At 58.6% G+C, this 22,238-nt stretch overlaps 1 protein-coding gene across 40 annotated transcripts in view; it reads left to right on the plus strand.

Moving 5' to 3' along the window:
- ANK2 (ankyrin 2) overlaps window positions 1-22,238 on the plus strand; it is a 362,059-nt gene that overhangs the window by 239,109 nt on the left and 100,712 nt on the right. For 31 of the 40 annotated variants that reach the window (XM_059695513.1, XM_059695517.1, XM_059695506.1 and 28 more), the window contains 7 exons: window positions 6,057-6,155; window positions 7,316-7,501; window positions 8,578-8,601; window positions 11,837-11,935; window positions 15,772-15,870; window positions 16,610-16,708; window positions 19,539-19,736. In XM_059695513.1, the coding sequence (XP_059551496.1) occupies window positions 6,057-6,155; window positions 7,316-7,501; window positions 8,578-8,601; window positions 11,837-11,935; window positions 15,772-15,870; window positions 16,610-16,708; window positions 19,539-19,736 (804 nt within the window). The remainder of the gene's footprint in view (window positions 1-6,056; window positions 6,156-7,315; window positions 7,502-8,577; window positions 8,602-11,836; window positions 11,936-15,771; window positions 15,871-16,609; window positions 16,709-19,538; window positions 19,737-22,238) is intronic. The other 9 variants (XM_059695541.1, XM_059695509.1, XM_059695523.1 and 6 more) reach the window with 1 other exon arrangement.

Below are 22,238 nucleotides of genomic sequence, written 5' to 3' on the forward strand. Positions count from 1 at the left end.
TACCAGGGGGCAGACACTCAACGCAGGAGCTGCCCCCTGGTCGTCAGTGTGCTCCCACAGCCAACCTCCCGCGGTCCCGTCCCCCCGGCCGACCAGCCCTCTCAGCCCGATCGCCAGCCAGGCTGAGGGGCCCCACCCGTGCATGAATTCATGCAACGGGCCTCTAGTTTCTAAAACAAACATGAGGAGGCTGATTTTATTAACTTTCAGGCCATGGCCATTCAGCCCATTGCAAGGTTACACGGCATTGATTTCACTCCCAGGTGTCGGGGGGCAGGGAAGTCAGCCTGCGGGTGAGCGCAGGAAACGGGAGCTTTCTCCAGGTCTGCGTCTCCCATCGGCTTGGAGAAAGGAGGAGAATCCATGCATTTAAAATCTGGCAGAGTGGGATTCTTTCTCTATCCTGGAATTCCAATAGTAAGATCGCTGGTCCGTAAACACACAGACGTGTCTGGAAAGCGGGGTACTCTCTTCATTTGCAGTAACAGCCGCTTCCCATCCTGAGTGATGACCACGCCCACATGTGGTCTGGGGGCGCATCTGGGGCAGGTGGTGGGACAGGCTGGGCACTGCTTGTCCTTTTGTCCTGAAACTGGAAGGAATTAAGGCTGAACATCCTCAAAGCTGGGTCTTGGTTTGTCCCTTTTTAAAAATAATATTTTATTTCAGAGAGGAAAGGAGAGGGGGATAGAAACGTCAATGATGAGAGAGTATCATGGATCAGCTGCCTCCTGCACGCCCCACACGGGGGGCGAACCGTGACCTGGCTCATAGGCCGGTGCTCAGTCACTGAGCCAGGCTGGCTGTGTCCCCCCACACCCTTTACTTACTTCACACGCCATTCACGTCTAGCCTGACTGAGGTGAAGGCGCCGAGTGTGCTAAGGCGGCCTGTGGGGAGGAGTGTAGATGCTCCCGGCCTCTGTGGAGGCCCTCGCTTTCCTCTGTCTGAGCCGCACTGGAGGCCGGGCCGCTGGGCAGGGGCAGCAGCCCCGGAGGTCTGCCTCTGACCTCACGCCCCGCGGCAGGGGACCCCCCGGGAAGACCTCCCATGGGGCTCCTCCAGGCAAAGGTCACCAACAAACAGAATGTGGACACAGGACCCCAAGTCCACCCCGAGAGAGGAAGTGTCTGATGTTTCACATAGCAAACGCTCTGGTGCAAGTTGCATCCTGCACGGATCCCCCATCGGGTTAGCTACCCGCCCCCGCCCCCCCCTCCCGGTCACTTGTGTCCTTTCCTTCTGGTGAGAACACGGCCGTCCCCACACCCAGCACAGCGTGGGCAGCGGCAGTGGCTGCTGGACTGCAGACCCGGGCCTCCCCCATCTCCCCGCTGGGAGTCCCGCCTGTTCACCAGCCTCCCCCCCCTCCCCCCTCACTCCCACCGGAGCCTCCAGGCTGCTGTCCGTGCCCAGGAGTCAGACCATCCGTTTGTCAGACCCTCAGACGCCCGGTGCCATGCAGCGCTGGCCTCCTCGTCTGGCTGTCCTCCCTGTTCTCTCCTCACAGCTGCGCCCGGATGTCCTGTCGGATCAACAGGAGTCGCCATGGCCCGGCGACTGTAGGGTGGCTGTGGGGACGGGAGGAGACCACACTGGGAGCCGGGCCCGCAACCTCAGCAGACAAGCCGCCGCGCGCGCGATCTCATTTCACACGTCAGGGTGCTGGCGGCTGAACAGCCAGGCTCTGTCCTGGTGACTCAGCACTGACCTGCCAAGCCAGACGCAGGGCTCTGCCAGGCGCGGGGACAGCGCCTCCAGCACAGACGAGGCGCGATGCCCTGGCCGTTGAGGCCTGCTCCGACCTCGTCCTTTGTCAGCACAGGAGCCCGCCTCCGCGGCCACCACCACGCCGTCCACGGTCCCGGCGGACGTGGCGTTCACACGGCTGGCAGCACCGGTGTCTTAGGAAGACGGGTTCAGGCTGTGGGATGGGGTCGCCGGGTAACGTGAAACATGGAAAATCGGTCCCCAGGACTGCCGGCGGGGGAGATGGCAGACGCAGGGGGAACAGAGTCCCTGGTGTTGCCGAGGGCACCACACCAGCCGTGACAGTACCATCGAGCTCGCTGCTGCAGCGCAGGGCAGACTCGCGTGGCGGGCAGGGCCCAAGGCTCACAATCCGTTCCACGCGGGTCCGGCCACAGCGCCACGCTCCGTGGTGTGAGACTACGTGGCCGCCTCATCCTCGAGGCATCTAGAGACCCACCTCTATTCCACGGGCTGAGGCCCAACAGCAACAGAGAGGGGTCCCTCTCTCCTGTGGCCGCACCCTCAGCCCCGCGCCCACTTCAGCAGAAGCTGGAAGGATTCTGTGTCCAAGAGAAGGCGGGACCTTGCCCTCCAGCTGCCGCCCCAGCCGCTGTCACCCATCCGGGGTGGCTTCAGAGGATGGAGAGGCTCAGGGTCGGCGCCCGGGTCAGAGCCGGTGTCTGAGGAGCGCCGGTCCTCGGCGGCCGGGGGGCGGAGTGTGAATGAAACGACGACCTGCGAGCACTCATGAAGTCTCACCTCCTGGGGGCTTAGGACATGCATCATTTCGGTACCGTCACCCCCTGGTCCCTGTTGAGCAGGAAGGGAGCGAAGGGAGCCTAGAATATGGGCCACCGACACGGCTTGGCCAGGAACCGCAGCTCAGCCTCTCCACGTCAGTCCCCGCCGATCCTGGGGGAGGGGCCTGGACCACACACACAGCCCCGTGACGGCAGGTGGCGTGGGAAGATGCTCACCTGTCGGTCACACCCGGGAGCGACTCAGTGGCCAGAAGAGGCCTGGAACCCTGAGATGCTTCACGCCTGAGCAAAGGGGCCTCCACGCCCCCCCTCTTGTGCTCTTGGCCCTCTTGCCCTCTTGAGACCCCTGTTGGGGGGCGTGCTCCCCGGCACCCGCCAGTGTGGCTCCTGGCCACGTGGACGCCACACCAGGGAATGGCCCTGCTCTCAGCTCAGCCAGAGCCCCGTGCACATCCCCAGGACGGGGTTAAGGGATGTGGGGCGGTGGAAACACATCATTCCACGCAAACAAGCAGCATTCGTTCTCCCGTGCGCATCTTAGAAAATTCCTTTTCTGAAGATATCACAGGAAGCCCAGTCCACTGGTGACGGAGAAATGCCACCACCTAATCCGTGGGCAGCCACCTCAGTGTCATTTCCTGGTGCAGCTATGAGCCTGGAAAGGGAGCCTTTGGGGGGAGCAGGGTGGTTAAATCAGTCAGCGTCGTCACCTGGTGAAGACCGTCCAGTTCCCGCCCTCGGGAAGCCTGGGCGGCACTGTCCTTAGAGAAAGGCCTGCACCGCCAGCGAGTGTCACTGCGTCTGTGCACCGGGCACCCCACGCCCACAGCTTTGTCTCTGTGACTGTAATTAGTGCTGCTGGGCCTGCGCTTCCTTTGCAGCTGTGCACTTGGGAGCTATTTAGGGAGGTAACTGGATCATCCTGACCGTAGGCCGGAGGTCATTGTGGGAGCTCGGAGCTTGTCTCTCAGAAGGCGAGTGCAGAGGAGGGTCGGGTCCCTGGGATGGTGAGCAGAGTGGTCATTTCGGCAGTGCCCACTGCTGAGCCCACCAGACGGCAGTGCCCCCAGCCCGCAGTGCCCCCAGCCCGCAGTGCCCCCAGCCCGCAGTGCCCCCAGCCCACAGTGCCCCCAGCCCGCAGTCCCCCAAGCCCGCAGTCCCCCCAGCCCGCAGTGCCCCCAGCCCGCAGCCCACCAGCCCGCAGTCCCCCAAGCCCGCAGTCCCCCCAGCCCGCAGTGCCCCCAGCCCGCAGTGCCCCCAGCCCGCAGTCCCCCAAGCCCGCAGTGCCCCCAGCCCGCAGTGCCCCCAGCCCGCAGTCCCCCAAGCCCGCAGTCCCCCCAGCCCGCAGTGCCCCCAGCCCGCAGTCCCCCCCAGCCCGCAGTGCCCCCAGCCCGCAGTGCCCCCAGCCCGCAGTGCCCCTAGCCCGCAGCCCACCAGCCCGCTCAGCCCCCCAGCCTGCTGAGCAGTTCTGCTCGGGAAAACCTGAACCTGACACTGACCTTCCTGCGAGAAACAGGCCGCTGAGGAGGGAATTCTCCTTCTGCGAGGTCCGCCCGGCTCTGCAGCGCCCCTTTCCTGTGGAACTGGGGTGTCACTGCTCCCACGGGGCCAGCGGCAGGTGGAAACTTGCAGAGATTTGCGCTGTGTTTCACACTCTCCCACTGAGGTCGCCTCATCTAAGGAAATGCACACAAGGACCCACGTCACTCACCCTTCTCACCCATGGCAAATGCGACGAAGACGGGTAATGGGCAGTGAGCCCCCCCCCCATCTGTGCAGTCACTGACGGCACGACTTAGCTGGGTGCTCACACGTTGCCCATGAATTGCAGCTTTCTATGCCCTCTGTCTTGGCAAGAGGTCTTTGAATTATTTTTAAAACATGTTTAGCCCTGAAAAAAATTTTTTCCAAATTATTTCTGGTGTCTGGCCGATGTTGCTCAGTGGCTGAGCATTGACCTATGAACCAGGAGGTCACGGTTTGATTCCTGGTCAGGGCACATGCCCAGGTTGGGGGCTCAATTATTTCTCATCATTGATGTTTCTCTCTCCCTCTCCCTCTCTCTCTGAAATCAATTTAAAGATATATATACATACAGTGGGGCCTTGACTTAGGAGTGTCCCAACTAAGGAGCTATTTGAGATACCAGCTGTCTCTCAGCCAATTTTTTGCATTGAGTTGACAGAGTAATTTGAGTTAACGAGCTCGGCCTCGGAACGAATTAAACTCGTAAGTCAAGGCCCCACTGTATATACATACTAGAGGCCTGGTGCATGAATTCATGCACCAGTGAGATCCCTCTGCCTGGCCTGCAGGATGGGGCTGAAACCAGCTCTCCGACGTCCCCTGAGGGGTCTCAGATTGCGAGAGGGCGCAGGCCAGGCCAAAGGACCCCACCGGTGCACGACCAGGACCTGGGAGGGACGCAGGGTGTGTCCGGCCCGTCACACTCGGCCCCGATTGGCTGGACCCCAACAGCAAGCTAACCTACTGGTTGGAGCGTCTGCCCCCTGGTGGTCACTGCACATCATAGTGAGCAGTTGAGCGGCCTTAGCATATCATTAGCATATTATGCTTTGATTAGTTGAATGGATGACTGGAGGACCAGACACTTAGCATATTATGCTTTTATTATATAGGATATATAATTTTTAAGCCTCTCCCAAGGATATTTTTCCATTGATTTTTAGGGAGAGTAGAACAGAGAGGGAAAGACAGAGAGAAATATTGATGAGAGAAACACATCGATTGGTTGCCTCCTGCACATGCCCCCGACCAGAGCCTGTGCTGGGGAGGAGCCTGCAACCGAGGTGCGTGCCCTTGACCGGAACTGACCTCAGAACTCTTCGGTCCCCAGGCTGATGCTATCCACTGAGCCAAACTGGCCAGGGTAATGAAAACATATTCTTTAAAAAAGATGCTTTCTCGCATTGGCTCCGACCCATGTTCAGTAAGAACTGTGTACATTGAAGATCATGGTGGTCTGTTTAAATAGCTACACACTGATAAATACAGAAGATAGTGTATAAATACTATTTCATATACAGGGTGTCCCAGAAACATGTCTACACATTTTAACGGCTGATGGATCCACTGATGTTTCTTTCCAGCCAGACTAAGCTTTAAATAAAGGAAATTCACCCTGAGATGAAAACCCCGTTGAGGTGCAAACGCTGCCTTTGTAACTGTGCGAAGTGTGTCTACATTCTGGGGGGACACCCTGTGTTTGCCACGGGGTGAGAATTCTGTGTGTTAGGAACATGCAGATATTCAGATGCTCACTGCCTCTGGTTTAATGAGTGTGGAGATGAGGCAGGCCTCCCTGGGACCAACATGAAGACAGGGACCGAGGACGCGTTTCCCCATGTCCTTGCTCCTCATCCTCAGGGCCTGGGTGTGGGCTGCGCTGGCCCTGCGCCTGGCAGCCCCATGGCAGGGACACGTCTGCTCGCCCACGAGAGGGGCGGCCCCTCCTCCCTCGGCTGTGCTCCTGCCCGCTCCCCGGTCAGGAGTGACGGTCCGCGTGTTGTCCTGTGTCCCCAGAACGGCTTCACGCCCCTGTACATGGCTGCCCAGGAGAACCACATCGAGGTCGTCAAGTACCTGCTGGAGAATGGCGCCAACCAGAGCACCGCCACCGAGGTGAGCCCGCCCACAGGCCTTCCTGTCCACGCTGTGCGGGCAGCGAGGCCGCCGGGACCCGCAGCCGTGGCCGCGAGGGAGGACCCCGCACGCGGCTCAGCGAGCAGGCGCCCTGATTAGGGGCCTGACACTTTGTTCTCCCGTGACGTCACGCCTCCCCGGCCGCTCTTCCCTCCTCCCCAGCCTCCCAGGGGCCCTGCGGTGTTTCCTCTCAGTGCTGCGTGCGCCACTCCTCCCCCCGTTAAGAAACAGGTTGGCTTCACATTCCGTGCTTCCTGTGCTGGTGCACACGGAACAGGACACACTGGATGAGAACCATTTCCACAGACACAACAGCGACTGTCAACCAGCAGGCTGAGAATTTTTAAAATACGTCAGACCGACCTCGTTTCCCTGAGATCGTCAAATTTAAAAAACGGCAACAGCCAGCACAGCATCCATCAGTGTGACTGAGTCGAAAGTCTAAAAAATATGCCTGTTTTTGTTGGTCAGATTCGCCAAAAAATAACACACCTTTGGGTGTGCCGAGTCTCAGGGCCATGAGACGGGCTCCGTTAGGATAGGAAACGTGCTTCATGCCAACGGAACCAAAGGAAAGCTGGGGCAGCCCCACTGGGATCAGACGTGACAGACGGTAACACAGAGACGGACAGAGGCAGGGCCAGGTTTGCATCCTGACGGCAGGCGTCACCCGCAAGGCGGTGGGACATTTGTGACGTTCAGGCCCCCGACACGGGAGCCCCTGAATGTATACTGATGTCAGAGAGGGAGGGAGAGGGAGAGAGACATCAGTGATGAGAGAGAAACATGGACCGGCTGCCTCCTGCACGCCCCACACTGGGGATCGAGCCCCCAACCCGGGCCTGTGCCCTCACGGGGAATCGAACCGTGACCTCCTGGTTCCTAGGCCGACACTCAACCACTGAGCCACGCCGGCCGGGCTGTAAAGCAAATACTGGCGGCCCTAAAGGGAGACACTGACAGCACAGTGCTAGTTGGGGCTCCCCGCTACGGCAACGAGGCAAGGGCCTGGCTCTCACCTCCAGTCTCTGAGGCACGTTCGCCCCACTGCTCGTTGCTCTGCTGTCCACCTAGCTATTGCGCACCCCCCGCCCCACCCCGCTTCCCAAAGCTCAGGCCACCTCTGCCCGCATCCGCAGGACGGCTTTACGCCGCTGGCGGTGGCGCTGCAGCAGGGCCACAACCAGGCGGTGGCCGTGCTCCTGGAGAACGACACCAAGGGCAAGGTGCGGCTGCCTGCCCTGCACATCGCCGCCCGCAAGGACGACACCAAGTCCGCGGCGCTGCTGCTGCAGAGCGACCACAACGCCGACGTGCAGTCCAAGGTAAGGCCCCGGGCCCTGGCCGCGGGCTCCCACCGCCCTCTGTCCCAGGCAAGGCCCCGGGTCCTGGCCGCGGGCTCCCACCGCCCTCTGTCCCCGGCAAGGCCCCGCGGGCTCCCACCGCCCTCTGTCCCAGGCAAGGCCCCGCGGGCTCCCACCGCCCTCTGTCCCATGCTAGGCCCCGGGTCCTGGCCGCGGGCTCCCACCGCCCTCTGTCCCAGGCAAGGCCCTGGGCTCCCACCGCCCTCTGTCCCCGGCAAGGCCCCGCGGGCTCCCACCGCCCTCTGTCCCATGCTAGGCCCCGGGTCCTGGCCGCGGGCTCCCACCGCCCTCTGTCCCAGGCAAGGCCCCGGGCCCTGGCCGCGGGCTCCCACCGCCCTCTGTCCCAGGCAAGGCCCCGGGTCCTGGCCGCGGGCTCCCACCGCCCTCTGTCCCAGGCAAGGCCCCGGGCCCTGGCCGCGGGCTCCCACCGCCCTCTGTCCCAGGCAAGGCCCCGGGCCCTGGCCGCGGGCTCCGGGTGGAGAGCAGTGGGCCCCGTGTAACAGGCGCTCTGCTCGTCTAAAGGGATCGCTGACTTTCAGGGGGTTTCGGAAGGAAGGGGACGGTCAGGTACCATAACAGAAAAGTTGAAGATAATCTTTGGTAGCCCTGGCCAGTTTTGCTCAGTGGATAGAGCATCGGCCCTCGGACTGAAGGGTCCCAGGTTCGATTCCGGTCAAGGGCACGCACCTCAGTTCCCCGGCCCTGGTCGGGGTGCGTGCTGGAGGCAACCAATCAATGTGTCCCTCTCACATCGATGTTTCTCTCTGTCTCTCCCTCTCCCTTCCTCTCTCAAAATCAATGGAAAAATACCCTCAGGTGAGGATTAACAAAAAAAGTAAATAAAAAAATGTTTCTTAAAAGATGAGGTTCAGCTTTTTAGAAAGTTGCCTAATTTTTCCATTTCTAGTAAAAAAGAATAGAAACAGAAAGATGAGCGCGTGTCGCGTGCTGGGCCAGCGGGCCGGCTCCGCGCGGACGGTCTCCTAATTCGCAGTGTGCTAACATCTCCCCTCTTTCCCCCACACCCACCGCTTCAGATGATGGTGAATAGGACGACTGAGGTACGGTACCAGCTTATGCCAACACACACCTTGTTTTTATTTATTTTTTAGTTTTTGCCCAGTTAGAATAAATGCTCACTAACTTCACTAATGACGGTACTTCCCTTATTAGGAAATTGATTTGGAAACGTTTCCCATAATCAAGGGAGTGGGTAATTCCAGACAATGAGTCGCGTATGTCTGAAGCGCTATTTACCCAGGGAGCGTGCGGAATGGCCCGTTAGCGTGGAGCGTGGAGCGTGGAGCCAAACCCCGTCTTAAAGCAGGTCCCTCCGGGGCGCGGCTGCTTTGCCGCCGAGCTGTGCCCTCTGGACGGGGGTCCCCAGGCCCCAGCTTAGACGGTGACCTGGGAGGAGGTGCGCTGCCCGCCTGTCCCGTCTCTAACCACAGGTGCCCTCCCGATGGGCTTTTCCCACATTGTCCTTCATCAGTGATGACACTGACCGTGTCCTGAGAGAGCACGTGCCTCGTAACGCTGTCTCAGTGCTTGTCACTCGGCCGCCTATTTCCACAGAGCACAGGCGGTCCCAGCCCTCAGCACAGCGTCAGGTCAGAGGCCTCAGTGTAGTGCGTGAGTGCACGTATGCATGTGTGTATGCATATGTGTGTGCGTGTGTGAGTGCACGTGTTTAGTGGCCTCTCCATGCCTGTGGCCGCCCACTGCCCGGAGGCCCTCGCAGGCACTGTTGAAAGTACATTAGAAGCAGGAACCTGCCCCCCTCCCCCGTCCAGGGACTCGTATATAGATTATCACTCAGACAGGCCTCTCGCGAGCGCTGGGCTGGAGACCAGCCTCCACACACAGTGTTACTGAGAGTCCTGTGTCTAGACCAGGGGTGGGCAAACTTTCTGACTCGAGGGCCACAATGGGTTCTTCAACTGGACCAGAGGGCCGGAACAAAAGCATGGATGGAGTGTTTGTGTGAACTAATATAAATTCAAAGTAAACATCATTACATAAAAGGGTACGGTCTTTTTTTTTTTTAGTTTTATTCATTTCAAACGGCCGTAGTTTGCCCACGGCTGGTCTAGACCTAGCTCCTTGCTTACCAACCACACAACCTATGGAGACGTAAATAAACTTGGGTTATCATACCTTTCCTCCTGTTCCATCTGTGTGCATGGAACTCAGGGCAGAGATTAAAAAACACAAAAACCAAAACACACAGGCCCATCTGCCTGGCGAGGGGCTCAGATGGAGCTGCCCGGTTCGCTGTCTTAATTACGGGTTTAACGCCTCTCACTGTTGAGGTGACTCTGGTGGTTGAGATGCATTTCTGAAGCAGCCCTGCTCCACGCGTGTGCTGGATGCGCCATTTGGGAAGGCTCGCACTGAGGCAGAAAGGGTCTGTGAGGACACGGAGTCTCAGGGGGCGTTTTCCTGGGCGACTGTGGGCGCAGAGCCCCCCCCCCCCGCCCCACCTGGCTCAGGGACTCCCCCCGGCCGCAGGCAGGCGCCACCGCGCCAGGGAGGCCACCTCGGACAGTACGCCCGTTTAATTTTGCAAATGAGCAGAATGATGTTTGAAGAGGTTGGAAAGGATCCAGCAGCGGCCACTGTTTCACTGTGATCCCATGGTAACTGGAATGACAGACATGCACTCAGGATGCTGTCGGGTGGCAGGATCTGTGAAGGGAAACGTGGAAAACATACGCCCATCATTCCTTCAGTAGTAAGCGCTGGGCATTTTACAAATCACAGCCGGGTTGCAGACTGATCCTTCCCTCTGTTTTGACGTGAATGTGTGGCCTCAGGTAGCCACCGGATAGCGACGTCCTGACTGCTGGGGGCGTGGATGCAGAGCGACTGCTGCTCTTGGTGCTCTGCTCTGCGTCAGGAATTGTGTGCGTTAGTGTGGCCGGCGCACAGGGATCCCTGCCCCTGAGGGTCTAGGGCAGCCGTGGGCAAACTATGGCCCGCGGGCCAGATCCGGCCCGTTTGAAATGAATAAAACTAAAAAAAAAAAAGAGACCGTACCCTTCTATGTAATGATGTTTACTTTGAATTTATATTAGTTCACACAAACACTCCATCCATGCTTTTGTTCCGGCCCTCCGGTCCAGTTGAAGAACCCATTGTGGCCCTCGAGTCAAAAAGTTTGCCCACCCCTGGTCTAGGGCCTGATCTGGGTTCACAAGGCAAAGTCTGTAGTCAAATGCCCGAAAAGTGACAGCCAGGATTCAGGTGACACTTCTTAAATACAGTGCTCTCCACACCAGGCTCATTTCACCTGAGACAGAATACTAGGCCACCTCACACCCGGGGACCGAGACCAGGCTACGGGACAGTCTGGGTTGCTTCTGTAATCCTTTATTAAGTAATGAAGTTACTGAAACGAGAGCAAGGATAATAGCGCTTTGCGGACTTTAATAACAGAAACTGCTATGCTGCTTCTGTGAAAATGGCAAACCTTTCTAATTTTTCATCAGAAAAGAAATGAAAATGTACTTTCCTTCCATTTAAGAGCTTAAGACATTTTAAAAAAAACATTCTGACAGTAACAGGTCTCTAATGCCCGTATAGCTGATTTAACCTGCTTATTGTATTTTATATCCATCTTAGCTTATTGATCAAGTTTGGTTTAAGTAACATTCGAAATTAGGTTCCGTTGAATTTTTAATTTTATATTCACGTTGACAGCAAGGGTGTTGGTTAACTTTTGTGTGTTTTTTATTTTAAACTTTTCCCTTATAACCACGTGGGCTGACTGCCCCGCGTTAGGGCGAGCGGCCAGGACGTGTCGCCCCAAGAGTGACCACAGCGTCCTCACCAAGAGTCCTCACAGCGTCTGCACGCCAACCCCTGCTGTCCATCCGTTTCTTAAGAAACATTCATTCTGAGATCTTCTCTGGGGAACAGATGTTAAGCTCCTGACTGTTATTCCCGTGGCGAACACCTTACGTTGTTTAGTCGTTTTTCTCTAAAGCTAAAGGGGCTCAAGCGCCTGGTTCTGTGCGGACGGCTAATCCCCCGGGGACTGTGACGGTAACTAGAAGCAACACCGAGGGTGTGGGGGCTCACCGCCCCCTCAGAGGCGTGGTTATCCCCTCCGAGCGCTGACAGGAGCCTTGGGCAGCGCCCGTGGCCTGGGCTGAACTGCGGTCACCAGCTAGGCAGCCACATCTCGGTGTTTTTTTGTTTTATTTTTCTTTTTTAACCACGTGGTTCTCATGCTCCTGCGACGGCACACGGGGAGGGACGGCCTGACCGACTGTGGTTCTCTCTGCTCCCCAGAGTGGCTTCACGCCCCTGCACATCGCCGCCCACTACGGCAACGTCAACGTGGCCACCCTCCTGCTCAACCGGGGAGCCGCCGTGGACTTCACCGCCCGGGTACGGACGGGGCGGGTCCCCTGCACTGCCTTTGGGGTCCCAGGGAGGGCCCATCCCTCTCTCTCACCCCCATCTGTGCCCGCGGTGGCTCAGGGTCCCAGGGAGGGCCCGTCCCTCTCTCTCACCCCCATCTGTCCAGAGATACGAGATTTTCCTTCCTTCCTTCAAATCTCAAAGTCCTCTCAACCCAACCCTTAGAAAAATAAGGACGGCGCCCCCACCCGCACAGGCCGCTGCAGGTCAGGGAGCGCGAGTGCTGGCGTCGGGCTGAGCGGTCAGACGCCGAGCTCTCGCGTGGGCCGGGGAGCAGCTGCCCGTCAGTAGATAACTGCCCTGTTGCAGCGTGAGGTGTAGAGCGCGTAGTGCCTGTCCGCACCGCCTCCACGGGGCCGCGGGGCACACGGTGTGGCAGGGATTGTCTAACGAACGGAGACTGTGCTGAGGTGGCGTCTCCCTGGGACGTGTGGAAACGCCACGTCGAGCTGTGGGTTCCAGGGAATGCGCTCACCGGGGATCCCCTCCCGTGACCCTCACACTCAGTGTAACAGGGAAGGGGCGGCGGCTCCCACGCACACGCGGAGGGGAGCTCCAGGCCGCACTCGTACCGTCGGAGCGAGAAGCGTGAGCCGAGGTGGACGGGAGCTGTCAGACAGGGACGGACGGGCTCTGCGTGCTGGGTGGAGCGAGCGGCAGGGACCAGGACGGGCGTTTCCCCTTGGGAGCTGAGTGTCCCCCGGGGAACACAGGCTCAGAGACGCGGTCGCTCTCATACGGGCCGGACACAGCGCGCAGGCAGGGGCCACGGCGCCAGGTCAGGTGGGCAACCCCGAGCAGCCTCCTAGGAAAACCGTCGCCATAACCGCCACCCGTCTGCGCTGCAATGACAGCAGCTAAGGGAGAGGAGGCAGAGCGCTTCCCACGGGTTCCAGGACACGCCACATGGCACCGCACGGGACGCGCTGAGAATTCAGGGAGCCGGGTCGCAGCAGGAAGTGAAGCGGGACCCAGCGTGGCCAGAGGGTCGGCCCGGGCCCGGGAGCCGCAGAGCCAGGAACCTGTCACCACAGACACGTCTCCCACAGCCAGACGACGGGTGTGCGCGGGGGTCCCCAGTGGCGGACACAGATCAGAGCAGCTGGGGTTAGAGCGGGGGGGGTGGGGGGGGCGGGGAGAGGGGAGAGAGAGGCCTGTTCCCTCTGTGCACAGCCAGGGGCAGGTGGGAATCAGGTGCCACGCGTCAGGCGAGCAGCCTTCCTGGTGGGTGCGAGGCACAGAAACAGCAGGTGTGCAGGGTCAACACCTGAGGGAGAAGCAGAGCCATGGCCTGAAGCTAGCGGCCTCAGTAGGGAGGACGCTGGGAAGAGATTCGGGGGTCAAGAGGAAGGAAAGCTCGAGATGGGGACAGCAGAAGCCTGCCCGTTGTTAGAGGCAGGCGGGCGAGGGACACGTGTTCAAGGCGACAAGAGCAGTTCAGTGACGACCACGTGGAGATCGAGAGGACTGTTCCCTCTTGCAGACCTTCGTTGTTGGGAGTATTACACGTGTCCCCTTCTCCCCCCTGGGCCCCCTCTAGCCCGCCCCACCCCGCCCCAGGCCTTCACCCACTATGTCTGTCTGTGGGCGATGCAGACACTCCCCCTCCCCCGCCTTCCCTCGGAGGCTCCAGTCGGCTCCTGCGTCTGTGTCCTGGGTCTGTGTCCGTGTGAGGAGGTAGAGGAGCACAAACAAGGAAACCCAGGAGGCCCCACCGGGAGCCCAGGGGGCAGAGGGCAGCTCGGACCAGACGAGGAGTGTCCTGCCAAAGGCGGCGGCGGAGGCCGACCAGGAGGAGAAGGCAGGTGGGGCAGTGGCCGAAGTCTGTGCAGAAGGCAGAGCGGAACGGAGGCCTTTGAAGGAGAAGCCCCCGGGGAAGGAGCCTGGAGTTCTAGAAGGCCAAGTGAGGGCTGCCCTGATCGCACTGGGGAGGAGTAACCCCGGGGCAGGTGGGGTACAGACAACCATGTAAGCCACAGAGCATCAACCTGTCAGAATCCTCCAAGAATAAGTCAGCAAATATGGGAAAAAGCCTGCGGGTTAGCAAGGTTCAGTGCACATCCGTCTTCGGGAAAGGAACCCCAAGGGGTGCACGACTGCAGGTCCGTCGCCCCAATTCCCCACGCGGGTGGAGGGAGGCTCACACGGAGCGGGAGGAGCTGGTGGTGCCAGGGGATTCGGAAAAGAGCGGCACTCGGACCTGGCGGCCAGCGTTCCCAGATGCTGGGCGCTGCGAGGAGCGTGTCCATGGGAAGCGGCAGCCGCTCTGAAGGCAGGGCGCACAGCGCTGACCGTCCTATCGCGCCAGCTGCCCCGCGAGCAGGGGCCACGGTCAGCACGGGCCACGGACGCAGGACGGTTTCCTGTCGGCGAGGGCTTCAGACTGTTCAGTCTGCGCACAGAGCACGCGTGCCACACAGAAAACGGAGAGACTCGAGGGAGGAGCAGAGAGTGACTGGAGCTCTGCAGGCGACACCGTCTGAGGCCGAAGGAGCCACGATGCGAAACGGCTGCTGAAAGTGAAGGAGGAAAGTGGCCAAGCAGGACACGTCTGACCAGCAGGAAGAAGGGAGCCACGGCAGGAGAAGCGCACAGCCTCAGCGCAGACGACGGAGACGCGAGGCTCTCGCCGACCTCGGCTCAGTCCTCGGGGCGAGTGCAGGCAGCAGCCAGCGGGTCAGGGGGGCCGAGGCCGGAAGGACAGCCGGGGGACGATCAGGGAAGGTCACCGGGAGCCCAGACGGGCCACGGCGACCAAGGCCGAGACCAGGGTGGGGGGTCAGACGGTGGAGCGGCTGCGGGGGAAGCTGGTTCGTTTTAACCTGGGGCTGGAGGAGGGCGGCGAGGAGGCCCCGGAGCGCGAGAAAGGCAGGTCAGCCTGAGCGCGGCTGGGGCAGGTGACACACAGACACACAGACGCTGTCCTGCTCCAGACCCCTGGTGAGGAGGCGGGGCTTTGGGAAAGACGCCGATGCCGGGAACGGAGGCCGCAGCAGAAGAGGAGGCCAAGCAGGAGGTGGAGGGGCTCACGCAAGAGCCGCAGGCTGCGCAGGGCGGTGAGGACGGACACTGGACGGCACCATTCCAGGTCCCCGGGAGTCAGAGCCGACTTAACGGCATGTCAGACACATGTGTGATATGAATAACCAAACGCAGGGTCAGAACATCTGCAGAATTACGCCATACCAAGAGCCAAGTCCGATCCTTGCCCAGTGACGGCATGTGTTCGCCAGTGAAATAACACAGGTCCCGTCTGTGGGGTTTGTCCTCGGACGTCTCCTGCCCGGAAAGGGCGTTGCTTTCTGAGAACCGCCTTCAGCTGCTCGGGCTCTAGCATGAGCACAGGAAACCCTCCGACCCAGGCTCGGTGGGTGGTGGAGGCTGGAGAGAGGACGGACTTGGACTCGGGCTCGGTCCCAGGTAGAACCAGACGTCGTGTTTCTGTTTCATAGACGTGCCCCCTTGACAGTCCGGGCCCCTTCTGTGCAGATGTGTGGCTGGTGACTTAGTGACGCAGCCTTATTCCGTTTTCATTCTCTTCCTGTGGTGTTTTGTGGTTTGGGTGCTTTTCCTTAAAAATGGAAGCTGTTGAGATGTAGCAGCTTTGGGTCAGGTTCTCCTCGGGCCGCCTCCCCATGCCCGGTGACAGGTGCTCCTGCGCCCACACCCACAGACTCCCTGTGCCCACACCTGTGTGCTCCCATGCCCACACCCACGTGCTCCCCGCGCCCACACCGCGTGCTCCCCCACCCACACCGCGTGCTCCCCCGCCCACACCGCGTGCCCCGCCTCTCTCCCTGCAGAACGGGATCACCCCTCTGCACGTGGCCTCCAAACGGGGAAACACAAACATGGTGAAGCTCCTGCTGGACCGCGGAGGTCAGATCGACGCCAAAACCAGGGTGAGTGTCTGCCTTCCGCTTCCTGCCGCCTCGAGGTTCCGTGTTGTCCAGCATTCGCCCCCATGTGCCGGGCCCTGGACACGCGACAACGCGGATTTTCTGGGACATGGCTTTCTGGGCTTTTATTTAAGCCTCAGACAATGTTTACGGGTTCCCGTGGCAACATGGAATTCCCGTTTCTCCTAAGTGCCCAAAAAGAAGAGCCCACCCCCGAGGAGGCGCCCCAGCCCCCGCTCAGGAGTTTTCTGGGAACGAAGGTCGCGGTCGCACCCACTCATCTCGTTTGGGTGGGAGATGGAGCCGGGAGAGTGGCTCTGCGGGCATCGTACCGGTCGCATGGCTTTTGCGTCTAAGGCGGCGGGTCCTCAGTCATTTCCCTTCGGGTGGTGCTGAGCCGCCCCAGCCGGCGCTCTGTGCTTGTGGAGAAGGCAGCCGCTCTCCGCGCCCGACTCAGGTCCTCGGGGAGAGGGAGTGCCCTTTCTCTGTCCGTGCCCACCTTGTCAAGTGAGTGCAGTTCTGAGTGTTATGGACTGTCACAAACAGCAGGAGAGCGGAGTAGGAGGCTGTCTCCGCACGGCCTCCTTCCCTAGAAACAGGAGGCCTGCGTCTGGCTAAGCTAAGGCGGTTCGCTGACCTCTTACCCACCCGCGGAGCCGCCAGGACGGGGCCAGGCACCGTGCTCTCGCGGTGCAGCTCGCTTTACAAGGACGGGAACTGAGGCCTGGTCTGGCTCTTGCAGGACGGGCTGACACCGCTGCACTGCGCGGCCCGGAGCGGGCACGACCCGGCGGTGGAGCTGCTGCTGGAGCGGGGCGCGCCCCTGCTGGCCAGGACCAAGGTGAGTCTGTGCGGGCGGCCCCGGCACCCCGACACGCCCCCGGCGCCCCTATTCTCCCTGAAACAGAGCATCCGCAAGCACCTCTTAGTATCTATATGCGAGGAGTGGGGAACAAACGTCAAACTTCTTAAATTACTTGAAACTGACACACACGCAGTAAGATGCAGTGTACACATGCCCGCAGGTCTTCCTGTGTTTCACCTGCTCTTCCTGCTGCAGACGGACACGTGAATGTTACTCTGTTGTTTGTGAGTGAGAACAGTGTCCATACGGGAGGTGATCTTCCATTTATGATACTCTGTTCCCCCCAAGTCATCCTCTTTTAAAGCAGCAAACAGCCTTACGAGGCGAGCCTTCCAGCTCCCCAGCCTCTGTCTCTCGGGCAGAGAGCTGGCGTGGAGACTGCAGTGCCATGGGGAGCGCGGCTCGCGGGCGTCGGCACAGACGTGACCAGGCACATGCTCTCCAGGCAGCACAGCTAGTCTCTCCTTCCTCAGCCTGCGCACCGCAGGGAAACCCTGTGCTGACACATCACACAAGCCATGAGGCTGTCACCATTCAGTGTACATGAAATGGTTTATGACGGTAAAGCTCCCCACTTTGGGTGACCGGAAACGGTCCTGAGACAAATCGAGCACAATCACACGGCTGTTTCATGGATGCGCAATGACCCCCAGGCCCTTCCTGCAACAGAAACTCAGGCAAAGGATGTGTCCGACCTTCTCCCCCCACTTCACCGCCCCAGCCCCTGGCCAGGCTTGGGATCAGCCCATGCCGCTGCTAGGGCGAGCAATAAAAATAAGGCCGCTGACACAAGCAAGTATTTTTCAGTGTGCATTGTACTTTGATTGAATATCGAATTGAAATTCTTTGTAGCACAAACCACACACCTGACATACGTATGGAATGGAATCAGTCTTTAAGGGTGTGCCCCAGGCCGCGAAAGGCTGTCTCAGACCAGAGGCGGGGGCTGAGAAGCAGTCGGCTTGGTTATGTTCACCCTCACACCCGCACGTGGGCCGTGGGGACCTGTCTTTGACATGCGGCTCTGGGGAATGCAGAGATAGTTTTGGAAAGTTTCGTGGGGAACAGATTGAAATTTAAATAGAAATTACAAAATTTCAGACCAGCCATGTTACAACCAGTAAAAAGCCTCTAGCAAGCTGAGGATAAGCAGCTGACAACATCCCACCAACTACAGAACAATCTTACCAACAGAGTCGGCCCATAATTGCTTGTCACTAATGAAGACAGGATTTACCTAGGTGGCCTCCTTGTAAAATCAAATACCGTTCTTATGCAAGGGCCTAGCACACAGGGTCTGTGACTGCATGGTTATATTTATTTACCTGTTTGTTCGTTCATTCATTCATGCATTCATTCATTTTTTCGTTCATTCATTCATGCATTCATTTTTTTGTTCATTCATTCATTCATGCATGCATGCATTCACTCACTCATTCGTTCATTCATTCATCACCCACCACCTAATTATCCTAGTGAGTAGCTACAGTGTGCCAGGCAGTGTCTAGTCAATAGGAACTATCAAGATAAATAATAGGCAGTCTATATCTTTAAGAAGCTCAGAATTAAGTAAAAAGATAGAAAAGGAGACCATTACGCAGGCGAGGAACAGGAAGAACAGGAACTAACCTAGTGACACCTGGCAGTGGCGTAGAAGGCGCCTCCTCCCAGTTCTTTCTCTTTCCGAGTCATTCCTGTGCCTCTGAGAGGGTCGCCTGCGTGTGGACAAGGCCCTGCTGTCCTCGGGACGTGTGCGGGCTCGAGGGGCGCTCAGTGCATATTTCTAAAAACGAACAAAGGATTAAATAGTGCAGATTTTATTGTCCACGTGGTCATTAGGTGGATTAAACAGCATTAAGATCGACAGCATGTCCGCGGATGGGCACACCCCAGTCCAGGCCTTGCAAGGCCCGAGGGTCTTGGACACTGTGCCCTTTATCCACACGTCTATGCATAAATCCCTCATCTACTGGCCCTCTGTCCTAAGTTCATTTTATGAATTTATAATTGCAAAACCAGTAATTATGAGTAAAGAGTATTTCACAAAGAAGAAAATGAAGCCGCATATACTGCTGCAGCCCACAAACCCCTACGATGGAATGTGGGTGCATTTGTTCTCAGCTGTCCCCCCCCCCCCCCACTGTTGCAACCCCTTCCCGGGCAGAGTAGGGGCTGGGCCCGTGCTGGTCTCTGCTTCTGCGCACGTCATCGCTGCCAAACTGCGTCTGTGGTCACCGTTATTTTCTAACGACCGCATGTGCACTGGTTACTAAGAGGAGGCAACAGTCTGCTCTCTTTAATGAGATGTTTTCTAATTTAGTTTCTTAATCGTACATTTTTGTCCTATAAGCTTATTTATTTAACTTCGAACACTAAGAGCCTGACCCCTAGCAGCGAATCACCACGATCTTGTGTTCCCATGTTGGTCCCTGAGAAGTGAGGCTAACGTTGCTTTGGGCCGTATCCGTGAAGATACATCTAGGTTTTCCTCAGACTTAAAAGCTGGGAGGTCACTGACCCCTGGCCCACCTCGCCTCCCCTTTTCTAGCTCTTACCTGCCTGCTTTCGCCACGCCCAGCTCACGTCCCAGGCGGAGAAAAGAGGTCCTAGGACCGTGGGAGCGCAGAGCAGGGAGCCCGAGAGAGGCCTCAGGCCTCTCCTCTCAGCCCGGCGTCACCTGCCCTGTGTTGCCCTGTCACCTGGGGCCTCTAACCCTAGTTTTCCCGGAGATGGAGAATGGGCTTTGCTGTGCTCCCGACCCTGCGAGCGATGACTGACGCGGCGTTTGCTTTGTTTTGCTGCGCAGAACGGGCTGTCCCCGCTGCACATGGCTGCGCAGGGCGACCACGTGGACTGCGTCAAGCACCTGCTACAGCACAAGGCGCCTGTGGACGACGTCACGCTGGACTACCTGACGGCCCTGCACGTGGCCGCGCACTGCGGCCACTACCGCGTCACCAAGCTGCTTCTGGACAAGCGGGCCAACGCCAACGCCCGAGCCCTGGTAACCTGAGCAGCCGCCCGGCGAGGCGGGTGGGAGGGCGGGCCCGCGGTGAGCGGCGTGCAGACCCGGCCCACATGGGCACCTGGCTCCGTCCTGCCTTCACGGTCGCTGGGACGCGGTCGCGGGCATGGCGAGGTGGACGAGAACACGAAGGCAGCGTGCCGTGGTTGGCGAGTTGCAATAGAAAGGGCAGCTCTGAGTGGTTACAGTTTGAGCTGGAAAATAGAAGCTGCCAGAGGGAATGATAAAGTGGGTTCAGACAGCTCTCTGGGGTCAGAATGAACGTGTGGGAAAGTTGAGCCTTAGTCGTTCCTTTCTGGATGAGGCTGTGGTGGCCAATGGTCGGATACGTCAGACGGCGTGATCTCAGCATATGTGGGGTTCCCCGGACAGTCCCCCCGGACACCCCCCCGGACAGTCCCGCCTGGGCTGGTCACCAGCCAGGGGTGCAAGCCGGCTCGGGGCCTGACGCCAGGAGGCAGTTGGCACAAACCTCCCGGAAGCCATCCCTGCACCTGGTGTCTCCCGGGGCCTAATGCCGAGTGACTTCCCGCGTCACCTTCCTTCTAACAGCCGCTGGCCGCAGGCATGCACTAACTGTGTCTCGTCCCAACTCACTACTAGGAGCACACTTTCTCCTAGACATTTACATGGTTCATGTCCATCAAGTCAGTCTTCACTCAATACTTGAGATGATAGGATGCCCTCAGAATGATCTAATAGAAATCGTGTTTCTGTTTAGAAATCTCCCATCAGAATCAGTGCATGCCTCCCTGCCTGGGAAACAGATAGCCCTTCCAGGTTCTGTGTGACACGTGTGCAGGTATTTTCTTACAAGGAGGAAAATGCTCATTTTCAGCCGGAGAATGGGCAGTGAGCTTATATAATACTAGGGGCCCGGTGCACGAAATTCATGCACTGTAGGGGGGGGTCCCTCAGCCCAGCCTGCCGCCTCTCACATACTGGGAGCCCTCAGGGGATGTCCTACTGATGGCTTAGGCCCGTTCCCTGCTCCCCTTGGGGAGCGGGCCTAAGCCGCAGTCTGGCCTCCCTTTGTGGGAGGCAACCGGACTGGTCAGGGGAAGGCATCAGCCCCATCACCCCACTGCTGCAGCCACTGCCAGTCACTGCAGCCACCAAGGTGTTTTCATCAACATGGACTCCAGTCCCTTCACCATGAAAAAATGACAACTTTCTTTAGGCATTTTCAAGATGTGTCTTTCATAGGATATGACATTATTTTTTTTTTATCCTCACCTGAGGATATGTTCCCATTGATTTTTAGAGAATGTGGAAGAGAAAGGGAAAGACAGAGAGAAACATCAAAGTGAGAGGAACACTTTGATTGGTTGCCTCCTGCGTGAGCTCTGACCTGGGCCCCGGCCAGGGAGGAGCCTGCAACCTAGGTACATGCCCTTGGTCAGAATTGAACCCAGACCCTGCGGTCGGCAGGCCGAGGCATTATCCACTGAGCCAAACCAGCTAGGGCAGGATATGACATTTCTTAGCCCTCCAGCAGCGGACCTTCGTTTTTTTCACCAGGAGTGTGGTGAAAAACCGTTTTGGATTCTTATTACCCAAGTTACTATAGAATAGTACCAGTGGCACACAGGGAGCTTAGCCAATGAGCGGTCAGAAAAGGTGTTTCCTCTGTAGTTCACACCTAAAGCCTCTCGCCCAGGCTTTGGGCCTAGGCAGGGGACCCCCAGCTCCCTCCAATCACCGGCTCGGCCCCTGCCCAGACCTAAAGCCTTGGGGCCTGGGCACGGCCCCCCCATCTCCCTCTGATCACTGGCTCCGCCCCTGCCCAGGCCTAAAGCATCTGGCCGAGGCTTTGGGCCTGGGCAGGGGCCCCCTTGGCTTTGATCACTGGCTCGGCCCAGCCCAGGAGCCCCCTGGCTCAGGACCTTCCTAGGCTGCTCAGGGCCCACACAGGGCCTACCTCGGAGTGACCTGGGTGCCAATGATGTTCCCGGGACCCAGGCCACTGGGCGCCTATGTATGCAAATTAACTGCCATCTTTGTTGGGTTAATTTGCATACTCAGCTGATTGGCTGGTGGGCGTAGTGAAGTGACACCAATTTGCATGTTTTCTTTTATTAGTGTAGATTGCAACTTAATATGAAGTCTTGTAAGTGCGTCTGCTTACATCCGGCTCACCCACAGCCCATACAGGAAATGCCTTCAGCCCTGGGAGGAGCAGGCGCTGGGTCAGCATGACCTCGCGCCTCCTGCGAGGGGCGGGGCCCGAGAAACACTGGCTGGCGCTGTCCCCACGGTCACCTGCAGGGCACATGCACCCGTCCCCCACAGGGATCCACATTCACATAGAAATATACTCAGTACAGCGCACCGGAGGAAGTTTGGGGACACATTTTTCTTTTTCTTTATATTTTTATTAATTTCTGAGAGGAAGGGAGAGGGAGAGAGAGATAGAAACATCAGTGATGAGAGAGTATCATGGATCGGCTGCCTTCTGCACGTCCCACACTGGGGATCGAG

This window comes from Myotis daubentonii, chromosome 5, assembly GCF_963259705.1.
Source record: "Myotis daubentonii chromosome 5, mMyoDau2.1, whole genome shotgun sequence".
NCBI classification, from domain to species: domain Eukaryota; kingdom Metazoa; phylum Chordata; class Mammalia; order Chiroptera; family Vespertilionidae; genus Myotis; species Myotis daubentonii.